General features: G+C 42.1%; 1 protein-coding gene across 1 annotated transcript in view; it reads right to left on the minus strand.

Moving 5' to 3' along the window:
• Positions 1-691: 691 nt before the first annotated feature.
• The window catches only part of ADCY10 (adenylate cyclase 10), a 95861-nt gene continuing 70386 nt past the window's right edge, over positions 692-26166 (minus strand). Inside the window, exons 21-32 of the mRNA XM_032642200.1 lie at positions 25688-25757; positions 24664-24895; positions 22664-22771; positions 21975-22156; positions 18303-18459; positions 16067-16271; positions 15892-15988; positions 15521-15636; positions 14589-14706; positions 12484-12679; positions 1411-1599; positions 692-853 (exon numbers count right to left, since the gene is read on the minus strand). Coding sequence (XP_032498091.1) covers positions 692-853; positions 1411-1599; positions 12484-12679; positions 14589-14706; positions 15521-15636; positions 15892-15988; positions 16067-16271; positions 18303-18459; positions 21975-22156; positions 22664-22771; positions 24664-24895; positions 25688-25757 — 1832 coding nt within the window. The remainder of the gene's footprint in view (positions 854-1410; positions 1600-12483; positions 12680-14588; positions 14707-15520; positions 15637-15891; positions 15989-16066; positions 16272-18302; positions 18460-21974; positions 22157-22663; positions 22772-24663; positions 24896-25687; positions 25758-26166) is intronic.

Below are 26166 nucleotides of genomic sequence, written 5' to 3' on the forward strand. Positions count from 1 at the left end.
GAATGTAAAAGATACATCAAAATTGCTAACCTTTCCATTTAAAAATTTATTTCCAGGAGTTCCCTGGTGGCCTAGTGGTTAGGATCCTGGGCTTTCACGGCGGTGGCCTGGGTTCAATCCCTGGCCGGGGAACTGAGATCCCACAAGCCGCGCAGCCAAAAAAAAAAAAGTATTTCCACAGATATTTGATCCATGTGGTTAGAGGGGCTTTGGAGGCTGCAGTCACGCACAACAAAGAGGTGTCTTATCAAATCTTGCCCTTACAGACCGTGAGGAGAATTTGCTATTTGTAATCCTGGGCTATATACAAAAGATTAAACAACTGGACATTTAAAAATAACCATTTTCAGTTTAATAGATTAACTAGAAGTGTATCTGTTGCAACATGTACCATTTTGATATTAAAATTTTTTGATCTGATACAATTTTGCATGGGCTGAAAATAAACAGATCAAGCTAAAACAACATGAAAGGCAAAGGGAATTTGGTTAAAGCTGGGAGAGAGGAAAGCATGACAGTACCGACCCTTTCTAACCCTCCAGACAGAGGAGAAACCCACAGGTCTGGTTCTGTGTCTGGAACAGAAGGGAATATGCAGGAACCTGGATGGTGCTGCCTATAAAGAAAGGTTAATAATGGATAATCACAAGAGAAAGAGTCTTACTAAAATCTTTGTTCTCTTCATGAAATGTTAGAAAGGATTGTCCAGGATATTAACTCTCATCAGGAATTTGTTTTTTTGAATATCCTGCATGTTTACCTTGCCTGATACAACTTTCTCCCATGGTGGGAGACTCAAGAGTGTCTGAAGCCACTGGTCTTCTGTTAACTCAGAGCTTGAGTACCACCATTCCTAAGGGGAGACAAAGAGAACACAGAATTCATCAGTGCTCCTCAGCTTGTGTGGTCAAGAGTGGGGTAATCCCAAAATGGTCAAATGTCCCTGAGCTTTTAAAACCAGGCGAACCCACAGGCAAACAATGAATTTTGCCCCCCAAACTAGGATACTAACACATGACTCTTTAAATAAACATGTAGAAGCGTACATCCATTCACTTATTCAACAAATACCGAGTATAAGGCACTATGCTAGGGACCCAGTGGTTTTTGCATTCTAAGAGTTCACATTCTTGAAGGGAGGCAAGACATGGAACACAAAGTGGAATGTGGTAAGACCTACGAGAAGGTGGAGATCTTGCTAAAGGGGATTTGCAGGAGGGGAAGATCCCATGAGAACTCAAAGGGGAGGAGGAGGTGCAAATACCTGACCTATGGACGTGTCACCCCTTTCAGTAAGCCTCTGATGGCCTTTCACACCGGGTGAAACCCAGCCGGGTAGTGGGCTTCTGGGGCTCCTTCGCATCCCCTGTGAGCATCCCCTTCCCCAGCTTGCTAGCTGATGCTACATACTTTGCTCATGTTCAGCCAGCATTTCTCCAGCACATTCCCTTGTGTTTCACAGAGCTGTAAGGCTGTGTTCAGGAAGAGGCTGCAGTTCTGGCCATCTCCCATTAGTATACAGACATAGGCCATCAGGTGGTAGAGCCTCGGGTAGAAGACAGGCCCAGTGGTATTTTGAGCCACCAGATTCTCCAAGTTCTAAAGAAAAAAAGCAACATTCAGAATCAGAAACGGGTCCTTGACTGGAAAGATTTTTCCTTCTCAGATGGTTTGGGATCATTTCAAGCAATCAAGCAAAAAAGCATATTACAGAGACATACATAGAAAGTAGTGGAGATCAGGTGATGAATGTCAGGTGGAGTAGCCCCAGTGGCCTACCCAGACCAAGAATGTGATATGGGTGGGCGCAATAACCCTCTTTGGCAACCACTTTTTAAAAATGAAACTAGGTCCCCCTGAAATTCAGTTCCCCTGCTAAGTTTATGATTAACCTCTCTATCTAAAACTTTATTCTCTTTCTTGTCCTGCCTCCCTGTTCCCCCCAGGATTGAGGAGTATCAAAGAAAGGGGGTGACTGAAACTAAGCAGGACCCTGCAGGGCTCTCCCACATACAAAAGCCCTTCTGTGTCCCCTGTTTCCTGTTTGTAGAAAAGGGCTTTGGTCTTCTAGGCCTTCCCTGAGTTCCAAAGGGTAGACTCAAGCAGTTACTAATTAGGGAAGTGAGGGGATGCAGAAAAACAGTCAAGAAACAATAGTTCAGTGATAAAACAGAGTCCTAGCTCCTCCCCAAGGGATAATACATTACAAACTGATACATATCTTTGAGTTCTTCTGCAGGAACTAAGACCCCCACCCAGGTAGAGGATTGTGACTACATGCTGACTACAAGATACAGACCCAGACTGGTTGGAACCAGAAAGCTGATGATTACGATTCCTGAAACACCGCCCTATTACATCACCACCAGCCAATCAGAATAAAGTCATGTACCCTGCAGCTCTCACCCCAAAATGTTGCCTTTAAAAACCCTTCCCTGAGGGACTTCCCTGGTGGTCCAGTGGTTAAGAATCCACCTTCCAGTGCGGGGGACATGGGTTTGATCCCTGGTCAGGGAACTAAGATCCCACGTGCTGCAGGGCAACTAAGCCTGTGCACTCTAGAGCCTGTGCACCACAACTAGAGAGCCTGCGCGCTGCAACTAATGAGCCTGCGCACTCTAGAACCTGCACGCACAACGAAGACCCCACGTGCCGCAACTAAGACCTGATGCAACCAAATAAATAAATAAATATTAAAAAAAATAAAAATAAAAACCCTTCCCTGAAAATCTTTGGGGAGTTTGGGTCTTTTGAACATGAGCCACCCATTCTCCTTGCTGGGCCTGACAATAAATGCTGTACTTTCCGTCACCACTACCTGGTGTCAGTAAATTGGCTTTGCTGTGTGGTGGGCAAGCAGACCCAAGTTCAGTTCAGTAACAACAACAACAAAACCACAATATTTTCTTTTGATTACCAAAGCAATACAAGTTAATTTTCAAAATTTAGAGAATTATACCTCAATTGAAAAAAAAAAGTAGACATTGGAGAGGGGGGAAAAAAGGGAAAAATGAAAAAACAACTCAGAATTTAGGGGAAAAATGAGGATAGAAAAAAAAATCACTCGTAACCATAACACCTAAAAAGAAATATTTCCACATTTGGATACATACTCTCCCGTTTTGTTATTTCTTTGCTGTGGACAGGGAATGTTGCCCACCATCGCAGTTCTACAAGAATCAAGCCATTAGCCACTGCAGCCACCCACCGATGGTGGGGCCTGAGAAAAACAGGAAGCATTTTGTGTTTTGGATACTGGCCATAGATAGTTAAGATGCATATCTAAGGAATAGTTTCAGTGAACCCAGATCCTTGCATCTTCCGTACATAGAAAAGTGCTAAAGTCATTAACTTGAGATATGTGTTCTTTGTGACTAGCAGTAATCTTCTGATGTTCTTCCCAGGAAAAAACTCCTATATATGCTGTCTCCTTCCTTACTTCTTCAGAGCAGTTACTCAACAGCTATCTGAGAGGCCATCCTCCAGGCTACAGCTATAGTCCTCAGTAAGACCCCTGAAGAAAATTTAACTTGCAACTTTTACGTTGTGTTTTTTTCTTCAGTCGACACTGCCTATCACTTACACACACACACACACACACACACACACACACAAACACACACTCATACCCACCACAACTGGGATCATACTGAAACAGGAGGGAAGGGGGCAGGGAACAATCTTTGAAAGAATAACATAGACTGAGGACAGGACATAAACGGATTAAAACCAAATGGGTCCAAGGTGGTGGACAAGTCGACTTTCACTAGACCTTGAGACTCAGTATACACTCACTGTAATTCAGCAAGCTAAATGACACACCCACATGTACCATAACAGTTCCAAGGATCCATAAGGATCAAAAAGTGGGCAGTGGCCCAATTCCTGGAAATCCCCACCCCTTCCCTGAAATAGCTGGAATACTCCTCCCACTCATTAGCCTATGAAATTAGCCAGCCCTATAAAAACTGACAACCCCCATACCCTGGTGCCTTTCTCACCTTCTGAAATGGCCCACACTCTGTGTAGTGTGTTTCTTCCGAGGCCTTTCTCACCTTCTGAAATGGTCCACACTCTGTCTGTGGAGTGTGTTTCTCTCTAAATAAATCCACTTCTTACCTATTACTTTGTCTCTCACTGAATTCTTTCTGCGATTAGACATCAAAAACCTGAGCTTCAGTAATCCCTGAAACCAGGTGTGTGATCTCAGTTGTAAGACTATGGGTTTTGGCGGGGTTTGAGTCCCGGCACGTGGGTTCTAGTCCCAATCTGAGGTGCATAGTTTCAAAATTAATCACCAATACAGTAACATTTTTTTCTCATTTAGCACCACGTTATGAATATTTTCCAATGACATGATTCTTTTTTTTTTCTTTTCTTTTTTTAACATCTTTATTGAGGTATAATTGTTTTACATTGTTGTGTTAGTTGCTGCTGTATAACAAAGTGAATCAGCTATATGTATACATATATCCCCATATACCCTCCCTCTTGGGTCTCCCTCCCACCCTCCGTATCCCACCCCTCTAGGTGGTCACAAAGCACCGAGCTGATCTCCCTGTGCTATGCAGCTGCTTCCCACTAGCTATCTATTTTACATTTGGTAGTGTATATATGTCCATGCCACTCTCTCACTTCATCCCAGAGGACCCTTCCCCCTCCCCATGTCCTCAAGTCCATTCTCTACGTCTGTGTCTTTATTCCAGTCCTGCCCTTAGGTTCATCAGAAGCATTTTCTTTTTTCGATTCCATATATATGTGTTAGCGTATGGTATTTGTTTTTCTCTTTCTGACTTACTTCACTCTGTATGACAGACTCTAGGTCGATCCACCTCATTACAAATAACTCACTTTCGTTTCTTTTTATGGCTGAGTAATATTCCATCGTGTATATGTGCCACATCTTTATCCGTTCATCTGTCGATGGACACTTAGGTTGCTTCCATGTCCTGGCTATTGTAAAGAGAGCTGCAATGAACATTGTCGTACATGTCTCTTTTTGAATTATGGTTTTCTCAGGGTATATGCCCAGTAGTGGGATTGCTGGTCGTTAGTTCTATTTTTAGTTTTTTAAGAAACCTCCATACTGTTCTCCATAGTGGCTGAACCAATTCACATTCCCACCAACAGTGCAACAGGGTTCCCTTTTCTCCACACCCTCTCCAGCATTTATTGTTTCTAGATTTTTTGATGATGGCCATTCTGACCAGTGTGAGGTGATACCTCACTGTAGTTTTGATTTGCGTTTCTCTAATGATTAGTGATGTTGAGCATCCTTTCATGTGTTTGTTGATAATCTGTATACCTTCTTGGAAGAAATGTCTATTTAAGTCTTCTGCCCATTTTTGGATTGGGTTGTTTGTTTTTTTGATATTGAGCTGCATGAGCTGCTTGTATATTTTGGAGATTAATCCTTTGTCAGTTGCTTTGTTTGCAAATATTTTCTCCTGTTCTGAGGGTTGTCTTTTTGTCTTGTTTATGGTTTCCTTTGCTGTGCAAAAGCTTTGAAGTTTCATTAGGCCCCATTTGTTTATTTTTGTTTTTATTTCCATTTCTCTAGGAGATGGGTCAAAAAGGATCTTGCTGTGATTTATGTCATAGAGTGTTCTGCCTGTGTTTTCCTCTAAGAGTTTGATAGTGTCTGGTCTTACATTTAGGTCTTTAATCCATTTTGAATTTATTTTTGTGTATGGTATTAGGAAGTGTTCTAATTTCATTCTTTAAATGTAGCTGTCCAGTTTTCCCAGCACCGCTTATTGAAGAGGCTGTCGTTTCTCCATTGTATATTCTTGCCTCCTTTGTCAAAGATAAGGTGACCATATGTGCGTGGGTTTATCTCTGTGCTTTCTATCCTGATCTGTATTTCTGTTTCTGTGCCAGTACCATACTGTCTTGATTACTGTAGCTTTGCAATATAGTCTGAAGTCAGGGAGCCTGATTCCTCCAGCTCTGTTTTTCTTTCTCAAGATTACTTTGGCAATTTGGGGTCTTTGGTGTTTCCATACAAATTGTGAAATTTTTTGTTCTAGTTCTGTGAAAACTGCCATTGGTAGTTTGATAGGAGTTGCATTGAATCTGTAGAGTGCTTTGGGTAGTATAGTCATTTTCACAATGTTGATTCTTCCAGTCCAAGAACATGGTATATCTTTCCATCTGTATCACCTTTAATTTCTTTCATCAGTGTCTTATAGGTTTCTGCATACAGGTATTTTGTCTCCTTAGGTAGGTTTATTCCTAGGTATTTTATTCTTTTTGTTGCAATGGTAAATGGGAGTGTTTCATTAATTTCTCTTTCAGATATTTTGTCATTAGTGTATAGGAATGAAAGAGATTTCTGTGCACTAATTTTGTATCCTGCTACTTTACCAAATTCATTGATTAGCTCTAGTAGTTTTCTGGTAGCATCTTTAGGATCCTCTATGTATAGTATCATGTCATGTGCAAACAGTGACAGTTTTACTTCTTCTTTTCCGATTTGGATTCCTTTTATTTATTTTTCTTCTCTAATTGCTGTGGCCAAAACGTCCAAAACTATGTTGAATAATAGTGGTGAGAGTGGGCAACCTTGTCTTGTTCCTTATCTTAGTGGAAATGGTTTCAATTTTTCACCATTGAGAATTATGATCCCTTGATCATTATGTAGTGTCCTTCTTTGTCTCTTGTAATAGTCTTTATTTTAAAGTCTATTTTGTCTGATATGAGAATTGCTACCCCAGCTTTCTTTTGATTTCCATTAGCATGGAATATCTTTTTCCATCCCCTCACTTTCAGTCTGTATGTGTCCCTAGGTCTGAAGTCGGTCTGATGTAGACAGCATATATACGGGTCTTGTTTTTGTGTCCATTCAGCCAGTGTATGTCTTTTAGTTGGAGCATTTAATCCATTTACATTTAAGGTAATTATCCATATGTATGTTCCTATTACCATTTTCTTAATTGTTTTGTTATTGTAGATCTTTTCCTTCTTCTGTGTTTCCTGCCTAGAGAAGTTCCTTTAGCATTTGCTGTAAAGCTGGTTTGGTGGTGCTGAATTCTCTTAGCTTTTGCTTGTCTGTAAAGGTTTTAATTTCTCCACTGAATCTGAATGAGATCCTTGCTGGGTAGAGTAATCTTGGTTGTAGGGTTTTCCCTTTCACACTTTAAATATGCCCTGCCACTCCCTTCTGGCTTACAGAGTTTCTGCTGAAAGATCAGCTGTTAAACTTATGGGGATTCCCTTGTATGTTATTTGTTGCTTTTCCCTTCCTGCTTTTAATATTTTTTCTTTGTATTTAAATTTTGATGGTTTGATTAATATGTGTCTTGGCTTGTTTCCCTTGGATTTATCCTGTTTGGGACTCTCTGTGCTTCCTGGACTTGATTGACTGTTTCCTTTCCCGTATTAGGTGATTTATTCTGACCAAGACACCGTCCCTTGAGCACTGGCTAAGGGAGTATTCAAATAAGCAGTTAAAATGCGATGGGGAAGTTTTCAACTATAATCTCTTCAAAGATTTTCTCAGTCCCTTTCTTTTTCTCTTCTTCTTCTGGGACCCCTATAATTCAAATGTTGGTGTGTTTAATGTTGTACCAGGGGTCTCTGAGACTGTCCTCAATTCTTTTCATTCTTTTCTCTTTACTCTGCTTGTGTTTGTTATTTCCACTATTTTATCTTCCACGTCACTTATCCATTCTTCTGCCTCAGTTATTCTGCTATTGATTCCTTCTGGAGAATTTTAAATTTCATTTATTGTGTTGTTCATCATCGTTTGTTTGCTCTTTAGTTCTTCTAGGTCCTTGTTAAACATTTCTTGTATTTTCTCCATTCTATTTCCAAGATTTTGGATCATCTTTATTATCATTACTCTGAATTCTTTTTCAGGTAGGCTGCCTATTTTCTCTTCATTTGTTTGGTCTGTTGGGTTTTTACCTTGCTCCTTCATCTGCTGTGTATTTCTCTATCTTCTCATTTTGCTTACTTTCCTGTGTTTGGGGTCTCCTTTTCACAGGCTGCAGGTTCGTAGTTCCTGTTGCTTTTGGTGTCTGCCCCCAATGGGTAAATTTGGTTCAGTGGGTTGTGTAGGCTTCCTGGTGGAGGGGACTGGTGCTGTGTTCTGGTGGATGAAGCTGGATCTTGTCTTTCTGGTGGGCAGGACCATGTCTGGTGGTGTATTTTGGGGTGTCAGTGAACTTAGTATGATTTTAGGCAGCCTCTTTGCTAATGGGTGGGGCTGTGTTCCTGTCCTCCTAGTTTTTTGGCATGGGGTGTCCAGCACTGGAGCTTGATGGTCATTGAGTGGAGCTGGGTCTTAGTGTTGAGACGGAGATCACTGGGAGAGCTCTCGCCGATTGATATTACGTGGGTCCAGGAGGTCTCTGGTGGTCCAATGTCCTGAACTCGGCTCTCCCACCTCAGAGGCTCAGTCCTGACACTTGCTGGAACACCAGGACCCTGCCAGCCACACGGCATAGACAACTGTGGTAAAAATCTGGCTGGTATCTTGGATTTTTCTTTGCTGGGCGATTTATCCTGAGCAAGACACCATCCCTTGAGCACCAGCTAAGGGAGTATTCAAATAAGCAGTTAAAATGCAGTGCAGGCAACATGGGAATGAGGATCCTCAGGGAGAACACAAAGCAGGAACTTTTTAATTTGTCCTGGAAGATGTGGAAGGGATGTGAGATCTGAAGGAAGAAGACATGGCCAGACAAACAATGTTGAAAGAAAGCGGATTTATATATATAAAGGCGCTAGACAAGGGTGGATGGTTGTTGCAAGAATTCAAAATGGTTCTGAAAGTTTGAAGAGTAGATTTGGGTAAAGGGAGTTAAAGAAAGTCTGGAGATGAAGCTGAAGTGACATGCAGATGTTCTATCTTAAAGGGCTCTTTTAAACGACATGATTCTTTTACATCAGATCTCACAAATTCAAATGCTGACAGAGCTGGGCAAGAAACATAAATAAGAGGCTGAATGTAGCAAGATAAGAAGCAGAGGGGATTATGTCATACTGAAGAGGGTATGCCCTAAATGTCACCCCTCATCAATTCCAGCCAGTAGCTGCCCTTTAGGATTGGGGCCTAGAGTCATCAGATACGCCAATTTTTAAAACAAGAGTAAGAAATTCAGATTTTTTTTTAATGTGAAAGTATCCCAGGGACTTCCCTGGTGGTCCAGTGGGAAATAATCCACCTTACAATGCAGGAGATGCAGGTTTGATCCCTGGTCAGGGAACTAAGATCCCACATGCTGTGGGGCAAATAAGCCCATGCGCCACAACTACTGAGCTCACATGCCTCAACTAGAGAGCCTGCGTGCCACAAACTACAGAGCCCACGTGTTCTGGAGCCTGAGCGCCACAACTAGAGAGAGAAAAACCCTCATGCCACAACTAGAGAGAAGCCCGTGTGCCGCAACGAAGAGCCCATGCACCGCAACGAAAAGATCCCGCATGTTGCAACTAATGTAAATGCAGCCAAAAGTAAATAAAATATCTTTAAAAGAAAAGAAAAATAAATCCCAATGTTTAAATACACCATTTCTGACTTAACCAATATTTTTGAAAGGCATATGCTTTTTATTTTCCCCTAGTTTTTTAAATACTATAAACCTGAGATCAACATCTTTATAGATAAATTTTTGTTTGCCATCTGATTATTTCCTTAGGTTAGTTCCTAGGAGGACAATTAAATGATGTGCATATTTTAAAGATATTCATGCATTTTGCCAGAATGCTCTCTAGAAAGTTTATGAGAGTCCTTCAGAGTATGAATGTGTCTTCTCTCATGTCTTTGCTAACTTGATGGTCAACAATACAATGTCTTTTTCTTTTATTGCATTTACTTCAATTTCATAGAAATGGATTGAAACATTGAGTTTTCCTGACTAACCTGTTACATGTTTATTCTATCAATTATTTATTCACGAAATTAAACATCTGCTGTGTGTAACCAAGCAGGACCCTATGGGGCCTTCTCGGGACAGACCGCTCCCACCACGTCCTCTGCCTTCCTCCTGTTTGTAGAAAAGCTGTAGTCTCCCAGGCGCCCCCTGAGTCATAGAAGCCTGGCTCAAGAATGAATGATTGAAAGGATACGACCATGTAGTGACAAAAATGGCAGTTGGGCCAGGAGCACTAGTAACAATTTAAACAGTACATCGGCCATATGGCAGTCACAGAATCTTTAGTTCCTCCATGAAGTAACTAGATAACACTACGTGTTGCACATTTCCTGAGTTGTTTTATAGATGTTAGAAGCTAACTACTTAATGACCATGAGATACAGCCCCCAGACCTACTGGAGCCTGAGGATTGATGACGTTAACCCCTGTGACACTGCCCTGTTACCTCAACATCAATCAGTCAGAGAAATGTGTACAAGCTGATCACATACCCTGTGAATCTTCTCTCTCACCTTGCCTTTAAAAATGCTTCCCTGAAACCTTTTGGGGAGTTTGGGTTTTTTGAGCATTAGCTGCCCCAGACTCCTTGTCTGGCACCTTACAGTAAATGCTGCACTTTCCTTCACCACACCTGGTGTCAGTAGATTAGCTTTGCTGCATGTGGGAGAACGAGCCCAAGTTTGGTTCAGTAACATGTGTAAAAGGCATTGCTCTGTGTACTGTGGGAGATACTAAGTTTGATTTTGTGTTCTCTTGTGTTCTTGTGTTCTTTCTACTCCCCACCTCTACCACTCCCTCTCATTCCTGGGCTTCCCAGCCCCATCCCCTTCTGGAACTCAAAGCACAAACTCCTTGAGTACAAAGACAACAGTTTACACATCTTTGTTGTAATCCCAATAGCACCTATTGTGTTTTTAACCTGTACTGTCTTTGGGATAGGTGAGTTTTATACTTTACTACTCATTAAATAAAGACGCGCTTTCTTTTAACCAGCTGCTAATTTATCTACCTGGATTTCCATATATCAGGTTGGCCAAAACTGTGGTACCCCTTTATTAGCACTGAATATTTAAAAGTGATAATGACAGTCAACCCATATGTCATACGTAATGTGCCTGGTATTTGAAAGGAAAAAGAGAATGTTGGAATAAATTAAATCATATTTAAGATGGTAAAAATCGATTTTTTTAAAACATGAAGTTAAGCATGTTTTAAATCCCCCACAAGTAATTTTCTTAAGGAAAGACATTTGCTCCATCAAATTACGTGAAATAAATTACATAATACACATAATAATTACATAAGTCATATGTAATACATAATAATTACATAAAACAAAATGTTTTATATCACCAATTTCCATATACTGTGTGAGAACCAGAAGAATGTTTTATGAATTAGAAATATAAATACATGTTCTATGTCAAAGAGTACATACCTCCAAGCAGTGATGACAGTGAACTTGTGTGTTTTTGGAGGCGGCGATTTAGTCAGCTGGTGTGAACAAATTGCAGGAAGAGATGCTGAGGTTGAGTGTGCTATGAGAGTGGTAGGGAGTGGGCTCCCACCTGGGCAAATTCAAGACTTTTCTATCCAGCAGCAGTGAAGAAGACCCAGCCCATAACAACGCCTCCGAAGATTAAATGAGCTACTATTCTTCACTGGTCTCAAGATGCCTTGTTTTGAAACATTTTAACATCTCTGAAATAGGGATGTGCCTTAAAATTGTCAGCATCTAGATTCTGCCAACAACCTGAAGGAACCTGCAAGCAGGTTCTTCCCCAGATGAGAAAATACCTCGGCCAACACCTTGATTTTAGCCTTGTAAGACCCTCAGCAGAGAACCCAGCCAAGCTCATCCAGACTTTTGACTGCTAAGCCCGGAGATGAGAAAAGAAGTGCTGTCATTTAAGCTGTTAAGGTTGTGTACTTGGAGACCTAGCAGTAGAAAAGGAATTCACCTGCATTCAGTTTCTAAGAGAACAAGGCAAACACTTGTTAAGACGACCCTGGAGGTTCAGCCCTTCATTCTCTTAGGCTGTAGACTCTGGGAGGCAGGCACCAGGTTTAATTTGCTCACTCTTGTACCCCAACACATAGTACCAGGTCCTTACTATGTATCAGCTGAATGTTTTAAATTGCTGTGTGCAAAGATTTATCTACCAAGATGTTTATCACAGCAACAGCAATAAAGTACTACAGAAATATTCTATCTAAGAATAGTTTGGCAATATCATCTAATAGTATATCTATAAGATAAAATACTAGGCTTCCTTTTAACTAGTGGTGCAGAAAACAATTTAACGGCAGGGAATTATTCATAAATATATCTTATTTAGTAGCAAGTTTAAAAAATGGAAATGCATGCACACACATGGAAGAAAAATTGGAAAGTGATATCTTAATATGTATAAAGTGATTATCTCTGAGTAGTAAGGTTGTGGGCAATTTATATTCTAATTATGGGGAGGGAGTGGCCTTCAAAAACTTAAACTATAAAACACGTGTAACTTCTGTAATCAGAGAAAATAATTATCACAGGAGGTAGAGAAAAATCCATTTAAGGCATGACTTACCGGGGAAACCAGAGAAGAGGCCTTACCTTGAGTAGGTCAACTCCACTGTCCTGAGCATTCTCTGATTGTTCTTCAATTTGCTTTTGAAGGTAGAGAACTTGCCCTTCCATGTACCTACTGAGGCCTATGTAGTAAAGAGCTGCTGGGGTTCTTCTTGACACTAGACTTTTGGCTCTGTTGGAAAATATGTGAAAGTTGTCCCACTCCTGAAGTCTGGCATACCTGTATCACCACAGAAGAATAAGAAAAACCCCCGTCACCCTTGGAATGGGCTGGTTTCCTGAAATGGGTCTCTCTAGAGGTGTAGCTCCTAGTACGTTGGTCTCTGGAAGCCTGCCACTGGCCTATTCAGGGAAAATTATGTGATATGGAGCAAGGACAGAATAGAATTGTTTGATGATTTCAAATGAATATAATTGGGGGGAATACTTGGGCAATATTAGCTACCATTTAATTCTTTGGACTCTTTAAAGTGAGGGAATTTCCTGGAAGTCCAGTGGTTAGGACTCCTCACTTTTACTACCAGGGGCCCGGGGTTCAATCCCTAGCCAGGGAACTAAGATCCCCCAGGCTGTTCGGTGTGGCCAGGAAAAAAATGAAACAGATCAGGCACTTGGAACTATAAATCCTGGAGCTTGAAGAAATTGCTCTGATTTCAAAGAGAGATAGCCTGGGCTGACACTATTCAAGGTGTGGGCCACAGACAGGCATCATCGATACCATCTGAGTGCTCCGCTCCTTAGAAATGCAAGCTCTCTGGTCCAACCCAGACCTACCGAATCAGACAGGCTCTGGGGATGGGGCCAGAAATCTGAGTTAACGAACTCTCCAGATGATTCCCATGCCCATAAAGTGGGAGCAGTATTGGCCTAAGCTACAGCTGTTGCAAGAACGCTTCAGGTGAGGTAGAGTAGAATAAGAAATTAGGGTGATTTTTGGACTTTAGATTCCTTGAACTTTAACTCACAAGGGCAAATTAATTTGACTTTGAACTTTCACTTCTTTAGACTTTAGCTGGCCAGGGTAATTGAGTTTTTGGATTTTCATTTCTCCCAATGAGTTTTACAATAAGAAGAGATTTCTATTCAGATTTGAAACTGCTCTAGTTTGTGGCACTTTACATAGGAATGTCTTCGTATTATCATTTAAATCTCATCACAAAATCTTTAGATACTGGACAACATGACTGCATATATAATTTGAGATGGGAAGTGGAGTAGGGAATGACTTTCAGTCTTGGGGATGGCTGTGGAAGTAATTTATTTAATGTTCTGGAGCCTTACTGTCCATCTACTTCCTTGAAGCTAAAGCCATAGCTACAGGCTTATTGAGTTTAAAAAATGTAATGGGTTAAAGAGATTAAAGCCTCAGGCTCCGTGGGTTAATGGGGATACAGGAAGTCTGCTTCTTCCACCCTCCTGGTTTCCTTCCACGTGAGGGAGCTCCACTGGCGCAAAGCTCCACATTTCTTTCCCTGCCTCACTCACTCCTCCAATGACAAGGGGTGACTTAGCAGGCTGGTGACTTTGGGACAGAAATTAGGCAGGTGTAGCTCTCTTTCATCTTGAGAGCCAGTGAGACCCACGGGGAGCATGGTACTTCCTGCCTCAGTGGGGTGGGGAGGGGGTGGAGTTTTCTAGAACTGCCTGCTGCTGATGGGTAAGTCTAATCCTGGGGTTCAATATTAGGAAGCTCACTTGCCTGCAGATACAAGCCATATCCTCCAACATCGGCTCTATTAACAATGATTATGATTTCACCTTGGGGGTGGGGAGGGGGTAAGTAGTGCTATTTATTAGTCTCCCTCAAACCCCCAACACTTCTCAGAAGCAAGTACGCTTTTCTTATTTATCTCTGTATGAATACTGCACGCTATGTACGTAATAAATGCTTGTTGCATTGAGTACAATTGAAGTGGCATCGCTTTACTGGCCTCGGTTGAGTGGGATGAACTAGGTGATCCCCAAGGTGTTTTTCAGTATAAATCTGCTCTGTCACTTTCAATCTGTCTTGGGTATAAATTAAAAGTGCTTTCTCTTTCTTTTCTTTCCTTTTTTCAAATCTCATAGAACTCTTCCAGGATTCAACATTTTCAAATTTGGGAATTTAGTGGTATGCAACACATTGTTACCAGATAGCTAGACATGAGTAAAGTCCCAGGAGGATTCCACTTTGGAACTTCAGTATTCTGTTGTCTTCGTTTTGGTGTATGAATTCCAAACATTCTTCAAATGACCTATAAACAAAGCCTAAAAAAGAGAGAAACAGGAGAGCTTGGCTGGTAGATTGGGGGTGGAGGGGTGTCATCTTTTTGGCCTAATAGCTCCCAGGAGAATTTCCCACTGTGAGGACAGGCCTCGGTCTCTGATTACTTTATGAATCCAAAGGGTCCCACGGATTACAACCACCAAGTGACTGTACTGCCCTGTGTTTGCTGAGCCCCTGCTTTTGTGGAAGTTTATGTGCATAAGATACAAGTCCATAATATCAACTAGGCAGGAGTGGGGTTTAAACCAACCCTCCCTGCTTGAGCCCAAGGAATCAGCCTCAGTGCAGCCTGGGACTTCTCAGTCTTCGCATTCACACTTCCCTTGCTGGCGGCAATGTCCACATCCCTCGTTGAAAACATGGCTGGGAAAAAGAATGCCCAGTTTGGCCCCTCTGGTTTAATATGTACACTGAGGCCTGCCTACCTGGTGTAACATGGAGGCTATCAGGAAAGAACTTGTTTTCCAAATCACCAACAGCTGCCAGTGCCTGGAACCCTCACCTCACCGTTAGCAGCCCTACCCTTCATTTTCAAGCAGGAAGTCTCTAAGTCTATCCTGCTAAAAATTAAATGCCCTAGTAGAAGGTCAGTCACTATCACTTGTGTGACAAATGATTTGACGCCTTAACTGGCAGCTTAAATTCTAAATTCTCTTGCTTGTTGGTCCCTTGCAATCCTCGCACCTTCTAGCCAGAAACCCAGTGGTCTCAAAGCCCTAGCCCTGTCACCTGCCACACCACACCAACGCAAGTGTTATTCCCCCAGTTTCTTATAAATTCCAAGGCCATGCTCACCAGAATAAAGCATGATGTCCAGGCAGACAAAGTAGAAAAATGCCTTGCTGAAGATATGCTCTTCTGCTACAGAAAGATCCCACAGCCACCCCAGCACCTGGATCAGTTGCTTGTATCTATGGATAAGAAAAGGTGGTAGGATTAAAAAATAGTGTGTGCGGAGAGAAGGAAGTTCAGTCCTAGTCTCAGTCCTGCCCAGCCATTCAGGACCAACTACGATTCTTCGACAGACTTCAAACCCACTCCTAAATCTCAAGTTGGCTCTCTGTTCAAACTGTTCTTTCCTGGACCTCTCTATCAGGGTGGCCAGAGTCAGGCCAAGTTGGACTGTGCCTCTGGTCCCGGTTTGGAAAATGCCTTGAGATAAATACCTGTTTTTCAAGAAGAGGGATTTACAAAGCCAGCAGAGGACCAGATAGTGTTTGTTGGGATTATGAAGCAATGACCACATCTTGTGGGCTCGAGAGCCTGGGAAGAAAACAATTCCAGTATATTTCTGGGCATTACTTGTATCTGCAAGTTCTTTCTTGACCAACCAGGGCTTACCTAAGTCAATGGCCAAGTCCAAGTGACCCATTAGGAGCTTGATATAGCCAAGTGTATCGGCCACGTAGGTCATGATTTCAATGCCCTCGCGTTTCAGGGGGAGGTTGAAGATGTGCTCCATGGTCATGACCTCATATTTGAACCACACGCCCTGGTAGCCGGCTAGGTGGTGGTACAGTGAATAGTCCAGGTAGGCCTTAATGATCTGAAATGGCAGCAGTGGAGGAGAAGAGGTGAGACAGGGCAAGACTGGGATGGAACCCGAAGCAGAAAGCCCAGGATATCACCAATCATCTGCCAGTAAACATGGATTTATTAAGCTTGGGAATGGAGCTGGACATATGGCAAAACCATAGGCTTAGATACAGAAATTAAGCTGAGTTTCTGCCACCTATTTAATGCGTGATCCAGGACAAGCTCAATGGCCCCTTTTGCCCACACAGGGTCCTTAAACAAAATATATGAATTTTAATTTTTGTGAAAAATAAAAGCAATAGCTTACATGTGTGGATATATGACTGCACACCAAAAAGCCTGGAAGGATTCATTCCGAACTACCAAATGGGTAACTGTAAAAAGCAGTTACCTATTTATTGCAGTTGGAGTAGAGATTTGAGGGACTTTTTACTTTATGCATTTCTGTGATGTTTAATTTATTGTTATAACAAGCATGTATTGCTTTTGTTGTTTAACAATAAAGGAAGGTTGGTTTGGTTTTGTTTGCTTTCAAAAATAATGTTAAGGACTCTAGTTCTAAACTTAACAGGGAGATTGAAGAGAAGTTGGTTACTCTTTAAACAACTCTTCAGTCTGGTGATGCTGTCATCGTTGATATGGTTCCTGGAAAACCCATGTGCGTTAAGAGCTTCTCTGACTATCCTGCTCTGGGCCGTTTTGCTGTTCGTGACATGAGACAGACAGTTGCTGTGGGTGTCATCAAAGCAGTGGACAAGAAGGCAGCTGGGGTTGGCAAGGTCACCAAGTCTGCCCAGAAAGCCCAGAAGGCTAAATGAATGTTATCCCCAATACCTGCCACCCCAGTCTTAACCAGTGGTGGAAGAACAGTCTTAGAACTGTTTGTTTTAACTGGCCATTTAAGTTTAATAGCAAAAGACTAGTTAATAACAATGCATGGTAAAACCTTCAGAAAGAAGGGAGAATGTTTTGTGGACCGTTTGTTTTGTGTGTAGCAGTTTTTCAGGAAAAACAGTGAAAGAACTTGAAATGGGCCAAAACAAAAAAAATTCAGTGGGTGTCCTGTCTAGCTCACTCATCAAGGTTATATCTCTGCCTTTCACTGCCTTTGGGAAACTGGTAGTAATGTAAATGATTCTTTTTCATAGAAATAGAAATGTTCAGTGGATACAAGTGATTCTATTCTTGCCCTGGGACTAGACTAGTTTTGTATACATTCATAAATTAAATTCTCCTGGGAACCAGTTGTAACATCTTACTAGTTCTCTCACTAACTTTAATGAGCTCAATAACATCTTTGATGGGTGTTCTTCTACTTTTACTTTTTTTTGGCCATGCTGCGCAGCTTGTGGGATTTTAGTTCCCTGACCAGAGATTGAACTCGGGCCCTCGGCAGTGAGAGCACGGAGTCCTAACCTCTGGACCGCCAGGGAATGATTTTATCTTTTTAAAAGAATTATCCTGTTACATTTTCCTTTTTCACCCTCATTCTCTTACAAGTACAATGTGGAGTTTTCCAAGGGAGAATTATGTGACATTACAAGGAAGTGAAAGTAGAAGCAGATTGAGAATCTAGCTGTCTTCTGTGAAGTCAGACATTAAGGTATTTGCAAAAATGTAATACATGCCATTCTTCTCACAAAATTTTTTGTTTGGGGAAATAAGAGTTTTTTCAGTGAAAATGTTAATTATGTTAATATGTCATGGGTTTATTTTCTCTAAAAAATATTTTTTGAAGTATCTCAGTTTTTGTTTCTTATATGACAGTATCAATAGATATACCCCATAAAAATATATGATCCCATATAAAAAATATAAATATATAAACCCATATAAAAAGCTATTTGAGGTCCTCAATTATTAGGAGTATAAGGGGATCCTGGGACCAAAGTGTTTGACAACTGCTAGCCTCCGCGGAACAATCTAGTCTGGAAGGTTTTTATTAAATCTTCATGATTTTGAATTTTGATTGGCTTTTCACTAGGCTTTTCTCTCCAGATGAGATTCAGAAACGTAAAAAGCAGCTACAAAAATACCCTACCTGGAAATCATCTTGAGTTTCCAGGGCAGTATTCACTTGCATCAGAGCTGCCAGGTGGCAATAATACTTGTAGTGAAAAAAATAATTTAAGCTATAGATCTGCCACAGTAAGGAGAAGCAAGTGGTTTGCTGGTAAAGTTGCGCCAGCCTCTTCTTCCTATTAGATAAAGTACACACATGGGACATAAGAAGAAGGTATCGCCACCAGCGTGCCTGAGGGAAGCGCAGGGGCAGAGTCCTCATTACTGGCTTGGGGGTCAAAACAGACTTGAGTTTGAGGCCTGTTTCCTTTACGTGGAAATTAACATGCACGTTAATTTTTTTTTTTTTTTTTCAGTTTCAGCACATAGTATTTTTTTATTGACACATAGTTGATTGACAATTTTGTGTTAATTTCTGCTGTACAGCAAAGTGATTCCGTTATACATATTGATACATTAGTTTTTAAAAATATTCTTTTCCATTATGGTTTATCACAGGATATTGAATATAGTTCCTCCTGCTATACAGTAGGATCTTGTAGTACATGTGCATGAATCTTTATGAAGCACAATTTTTCCACCGGACAATGGGGACCATAATACCTACTTTGTGATGATTAATTAAGGTAATTGATGTAACTCACTTGTCCCCTGTCAGTTCATTGCCATTTAAATGAAATTATTTAAAAAGCACATTTATATCATTTTATCACATTTGAGACTGATGACAACCCCGTAAGAAAGGAAGGAATAATTAACCCCATTTTACATGAGCGGAAGGTGAGACTCAGACAGGTTAAGTAATTAAGTCAAAGTCACATAGCTAGAATGTGATGGTGCCAGGACTCCAGCCTTGGCCACCTCCAGCCGGGCCAGTCCAGTGTGTCATTTCCTCTGTTACACATGGTTGTCAGGAACTAGGTCTCAGCTCAAGAAAGGAAATGAGCCTTTTAAACAATCCCATTCTGCTGTGGTCTGAATGCATCCCCCAAAATTCATAAGTTGAATTCTAACTCCCCAAAGTGACAGTAACAGTAGGTGGGGTCTTTAGGACATGATAAGGTCATGAGGGTGGAGCCTTCATGACTGGGATTAGAGCTCTTATAAAGAGACTCTGCACAGAGTTTCCGGCCCCTTTCCACCATGTGAGGATACGAGAAGAAGCCTGTGACCCTGAAGAGGGCTCTGGCCCAGCCACGCTGGCACTACGACCTCAGACTTCCAGCCTCCAGAACTGTGAGCAATAAAATTCTGCTGTTAATAAGCCACCCGGCCTGTGGTAATTTGTCACAGCAGTCCAAACAGACTAAAACACATTCTGACAACGGAGTGGAATGTCGCAGGAGATGGTGAACTTCCTGTGCTGGAATTATTCAAGGGAAGGATGGCTGACCACATACCGAGAATGTTTGGGGTCTCAGCCTCAGCATCCACAAGTCATTTAACTAGTAATGTAGACCCCAATCTTCTCTATTTGTGATAAAAATGGGATCCTAAACTGGCTGCAATATTAGTAATTTAACAAAGCCAAGAAAACAAAATATAACTAGAAATAACTATCAAAAAGCAGATTTTAAGGCTTCCTTGGTGGTGCAGTGGTTGAGAGTCTGCCTGCCGATGCAAGGGACGCGGGTTCGTGCCCCGGTCAGGGAAGATCCCACATGCTGCGGAGCGGCTGGGCCCGTGAGCCATGGCCACTGAGCCTGCGCATCCGGAGCCTGTGCTCCACAACAGTGAGAGGCCCGTGTACCGCAAAAAAAAAAAAAAAAAAAAAAAGCAGATTTTAAATAAAGATGAGAAGAAAGGAAGATATCCTACTAGAGATTCTTAAAGAAGAATTCCAGGTACTTTCAGTTTAGACATTGATGACATTCATTCTGTTGTGGAAATTATGTTTTAAAGTTTCTAAGGAAACATGGAGAAGGTAAAATCCCTTATAACATAGGGAGTTCATGAAGCTGTAGAAATTCTGACATTAACTATTGTTTCTTTTTTTTTTTTTTTTTTTTTTTTGCGGTACGCAGGCCTCTCACTGTTGTGGCCTCTCCCGTTGCGGAGCACAGGCTCCGGACGCACACGCTTAGTGGCCATGGCTCACGGGCCCAGCCGCTCCGCGGCATGTGGGATCTTCCCGGACCGGGGCACAAACCCGTGTCCCCAGCATCGGCAGGCGGACTCTCAACCACTGCGCCACCAGGGAAGCCCCTAAATATTGTTTCTTAATGTCCTTATGTTTGAGATGAGAACCTTTTGACTGGACAGCATTTTAAGCCAATTGTTCTGTAGTTTCTTCCTGATCATCACTTTTTAACCTTCTCCTCTTGTGCATGTACTTCTTATTCCTTTTACAAAATGTAGCTGTACATTAGGCTTGTCAGATTTAGGGAATGAAAATATGGGATGCCAAGTTAAATCTGAATTTCAAACCAATTCTTTTAGAATGCATATGTCCTAAATATCTTGTGTGATATAAGGTGTACTAAAAAAAAATCATTTATTATTGATCTGAACTTTAAATTCAACTAGGCATCCTTTATTTCATCTGGCAACCCTCTGTGTGAACCCAAACTCCAATTCTCTCTTACCTCTCTGAGAGATCTCTGCTGAACTTCTCCCCGCCCCTCCCCCTCCTGGTGTCTCCTGAAGCAGCAGGCTTAGATTCTCAGAAGCCTGTCCCCAGCCTGCAAAGGAGCTCAGCTGCATCTCACTTCCATCCCAGCCTCCCCCATAGTCAAGGGAACACTTTCAGGAAACTGGGGAAGGCAGTTTTTGGCGGGATTGCCAAAGACTTGCAGCAATTTGCCCATAGAAATAGATACTTGTATCTCAGGCAGAACCTGTGGGAATATTGCAGCTGGCCTCTGCCAAGGTGGAAGAGATCTACTGCCAGCTCTCCAGATCCCCAACTAGGTGGCATTTCTCTTGGTATGAATTGCTAGGTAGGTGGAATACATTTTTAAAACTTTTATCATGGAAAATTTCAAACATGCACACACAGTAAAACAGAAAAATATAATGAGCCACATGTACCCAGCATCCAGCTTCAGCAACTATCAACATTCTTATTACATCTGTCCTTCTACTGTTTCCTTCTCCTACCCCACCTCATTATTTTTATAGTTCTTTTATAGATAAAATTTACGTACATTGAAATGTACATATCTTAATGGTATAATCTTGACCGATGGATACCCCATGTAACCCACGTATCTATATAGAGTTACAAAAATGGGTGGGCTGTTTTGTCTTTTGGCAGATGTCTTCAGGACCTGCCATTTTTGGGGGCAGCAGGGACAATACCCAGGGTTTTAGCACTGAATTGGAAGAGGACTCGTGACTGAGGCTCTAGGAACAGGTGGTGCAGATTCCCATTGGAACATGGATGGCCAGATGGGTTAGTGGGTAAGATGAGTGGGGAGGGGCACTGGAGCTCACCTTGCAAAGGACTCCCTTAAGGTTTTGTCACCCGAACTCCCTTTGGCAAAAGCTGCCTGTTAAGTTGTTCTGAGGCAACCCAGCCCTGGCCTGGGAGCCCCGCTCCCACACATTCCCTCCCACACCAGCGAGCCACCAGGAGTCCTTGCGCCCGCTAGAGGCCCAGGCTTTGGGGGCTGACTGTTGGACTGTGTGTAGGTCTCTCTCCTCTGGGGAGTGAGATGAGACACCCAGCTCTCCCCAGCTCCTTCCTTACCCTGGAGGTGAGCTCTCTTGGGCCTGCTGATTCTGATTCACATAATGAAAGTGTCTGTTTTTTTCAACATGAATCTGGAGAAACAAGGAGATTAAGTTGTAAGGAAAGATTCGATTGAGGAGCTTCAAGGCCTTCCTCAGCATTTTCTTGGCAAGCACCATCTGGCCCATGTTGAAACAGACCTACAAGGAGAAGAAAGGGGAAGAAAGGAAAAGAAGAAAAGCAGTGATTCTAGGCTTGGTTGGTATGTTCCAAAAATACATAGTTAAGGAATCTTATCCAAAAAAGGTCATTTAAGGCCCAGGAACAAGATCTCCCAGGGCCTGGCACAATTGGAAATGTTTCTTGGATGTATCTGTGGAAGGATGGTTGAATGACTAGGACTTTGCATCCTCATTGTTCATCATCTACCTCTGAGAAAATGTTTACCCATTCCTGTCCATTTTGGGAGGTTGTTAGAAAAACATTTCATAAAGCTGTCAACCAAGAGGCTAAAGAAGATCTTGCTGCAGACAAGTGATGGTGAGGAGGCTTGAGGCCCAGGGCTTGGGGTTCTGGAGTCTTGGGAAAGATCTGTGGCAGAGGATGGGAGGAGGATGTAGAAAGTATAGGGATGACTTCTACTACTTCTTCTACGTAAAGCCCCAGTGATAAAGAACAGATGAACCGCGTTTCTAATGGTTTCTTACCTGACCTTTGAGGGTAAAAAAGGTAGTCCACTCAAAAGTCTTACTCCAAGATTTTTCCTTCTTGAGAATTTTCAGCAACCTCTCTCCCTCATTCAAATTTATGTAAGCCTGCAACCAGCACAAAAAGTAGAAGGTATTGAGTCATCAGGGATTGGGACCAAGGAGGGGCCATTGCCCCAGACTCTACCGAAGGAAGAGAAACAGGACCACCCAGCTCCCAACTCCATCTCTTCCTTCAGCTCCTGACCAGAGTCCTTCAAACTCTAGACCGAAAGGGTGGGGAAAGTTCCTGCTGAAGATATGGGTCACCTTCATGTTCCTCTTGATCTACTGAATCTCATTCTAGAGGATGAATCTAGAAACCTCCTCCTTTCCTCATGTTGTCATGTAAGTCACCTTACCTGAAGTTTTCCCCAGGGCAATTTCCCTCTTTGAGTAATTCCTTCGCCAACCTCCCTATTTCCAACAGTGTACTCATGGCTTCTGAGAGCATCCTCACATCTATGACAAGCCAGTCTCTACTTTTGGAATGAGTTAGGAGCCACTCCCATTTCTTTTGCCAGGGCCATCGTTGGGAAGTGGAAGAGGAAGGTAAGGCCCTGAGCAACCTTCCTCCCTTCATCTTCAACGTCCTATGAAATCGCGAAGAGAGTCTTGGCACTTGTAAACACCAAGGCAAGGTCAGACTTGAAGAGTAAAATAAGGTGAGGCACTGTCCCCAAGTCTCATGCAGCCTAAGGTGTAGGTGTTGGACGCAGAAAGAGGGAGACAAGGTTTCTTTGCTGGGAGATGGGGAAGCAAATGGCACATGTTGGGACCCTGCACTGGGGCTCTGCTTCCAATCGTTGTTTTCCTGAACATTCGTCACTCCCTGGATAATGAGATGAGGGTGAGCACAGGTTTAGCAAGTTAGCCCCCAAGGCTGCCTAGACCTTCTCTTCCTGGTACTCACTGGCCGCATCACTGCCTTCTTCACATATGTGTATAAAATATGCACAGGAGCCTTTTGTTCATAAATATTTGAGAGAACCACAGCTTACTGACATTTTTAATGGTTTAATTTTAAAATTTTATATAAATCTAAGGTGTGGAGTTTAATTAGGCCACAAATGTAAAATCTGAAACAGTCCACAAGTGCAGGCATAAAGGGTGGCAGCCATGGCTACTCGGGTGTGGGAGGCTCTGCCCAGAAAGGCATTTCCTCAAGGGAGTTCGTGGAAGCTTAGTCAGCCAGCTGTTCTATGAAAAGTGATCTAAGGTCAAATAAGTTTGAGAGAAAAAATATGTCTCAGTCCTAGCCCAACCCTCTGGGAGATTTCTATGGATCTTAGCGTATTAAGACCCTGAAATATCTGTAGTACAAAAATCTATTTAGCTTTATTCAGCTCAGTGCTTCCCAACTTACTTAACAATAAATTCTTTTATTTCATCATATGTATCAAATCCCCACATTTCTAAGGGCATATTGCCCTGGAAGGTTATTTACAATTATCCTAGAGAAATATTCACTAGGGCTTCGGTGGCCTAAAGGTATGTATGATAATTTAGCACAAGTTACATGAAGACCAAAGTGAGTGAGCCCCTTAAGGGATCACAAGACTAAAACCAGACTTGTGCTTATTCAAAGACCTACAGGTATTTGTGCTGACAGATACTTGGGGAAGACAGAGAGCAAATGCGGCTGGGACATTACTGAGGAAGACTACTGAAACTGAAGAGTTGAAACCAGGGTACAATGTAGGTAGACAATTCATAGCAAGTTTCTAATGACGGCAGTATTTTAAATGATGTATAATGGTAGTTGTGGTTTGTTCTGACTTTTTCACAATCTCAGCTCATTTCCTTTCTGAGCAATTTGATTTTCAAAGAAGGGGGTGCTGCTCAGAATCAAGAACATGAAGTAATAATAATAATAATAAAAGCACTAGAGCTTTCTTTCTGGTCCTATGGGCTGTAGGTCTGTCTCAAAGGTGGAGGGGACCTGGGCAGAAACAGCTTACCATATAATTATCACCCAAGATGAGATATGCAGACGCAAGTTCTAGGAAGTAATATAAGGCTTTGTTGTTTTCTCCCAAAGCCAGAAAATGGTGAGCCAGAGGCATGATGACAATCTCTAAGATTTCCTCACACTGGCAAGATTCCAGAGGGATGATGTCATTCTCAGATGTCCTCATTTTTGATATAATGATGTCAAAGAAACTCAAGATCTTTTCTCTTATTTCTTCAGAACTGTCCAAATGCAGAAATAAATAGGAGTAATAATTTGTAGATATAGTATAGTGTTTGATATGAAGATATCTTCAAAAACAAAAGAGCAAGATAAGAAAATCTAATGTAGATTTCTTCCACTTGGTGGTGGTTTTAGCATCTGTAAAACAACTCAGGAAGTGTGCATCAGATACTATTATCTAGGTACTTCAAAGAGGAGCTACAGGGACTTCCCTGATGGCACAGTGGTTAAGACTCTGCACTCCTAATGCAGGGGGTCCGGTTTCGATCCCTGACCAGGAAGCTAGATCCCATATGCATGCATGCTGCAATTAAGGAGCTGGTGAGCCATAACTAAGGAGCCCACCAGTCACAACTAAGGAGCCTATATGCTGCAACTACTGAGCCCATGTGCTCTGTAGCCTGTGTGACACAAATAGAGAGAAGCCCGCACACCACAGTGAATAGCCTGCTTGCCGCAACAAAAGATCCCGCATGCCACAACTGAGGAGCCCGCCTGCCGTAACTAAGACCCAGCGCAATGAAATATGTAAATAAATATTTAAAACAAAACAAAACAAAAAAACCCAAAGAGGAGCTACAGCAGAGGATATGGGGGAGGGGGGTCTGTCCTGGGAAGGGCCCATAGGTTCCCGCTCCATTACATAACTACTGACCAAACTCACCACACACACCCTCTGATTTGTGCCTGAAAGACCCAGAGTACTGGCCAGACAAGTGATTCTAACAGTGTTCTGAATTTAACGTCAGTTGTTCATGCTCTACCTCCTAAACAATTATAGAAGCCTGTACCTGAGATTTTCAGAAAATATTGCAGATCTCTTAGAAGTCTCTATTCTGGAAAAGGTGATCTCTTCTTCAGCTGGAAAATAAACCAACAAGTGAGTTGTATGGGTCATTGAAATGTTCATGTGGCAGAGATGTCTGGTGTCCACTGAAGCTTCCTGTTCCCCTTCCACGACAAAGTTGTTGTTGCCCAGCCAGGATCTACATTTTCCAGTCCCCAATGCATCTTAAGTGAAGACATGTGTTTAGTTTGAAAATGGGATTCCATCAGAAGTAATATATGTCACCTCTGAATTGAGATGGTTAGATATCTTCACTACCTTCTCCTTCCACAGGAAAACAAATTAACTGTGGGGATCTAAGGCATAGCAAATCTACAACATAGTCAGGGAGGCTGGGTCCCTGACTGACTGTGTTCAAGGCTATTTGACAACATTCTCATTGGATCATTACCTGGGCAGAAAAAAGCTGTCATTCGACGATGT

Source organism: Phocoena sinus, chromosome 1 (genome assembly GCF_008692025.1).
Source record: "Phocoena sinus isolate mPhoSin1 chromosome 1, mPhoSin1.pri, whole genome shotgun sequence".
NCBI lineage: Eukaryota > Metazoa > Chordata > Mammalia > Artiodactyla > Phocoenidae > Phocoena > Phocoena sinus.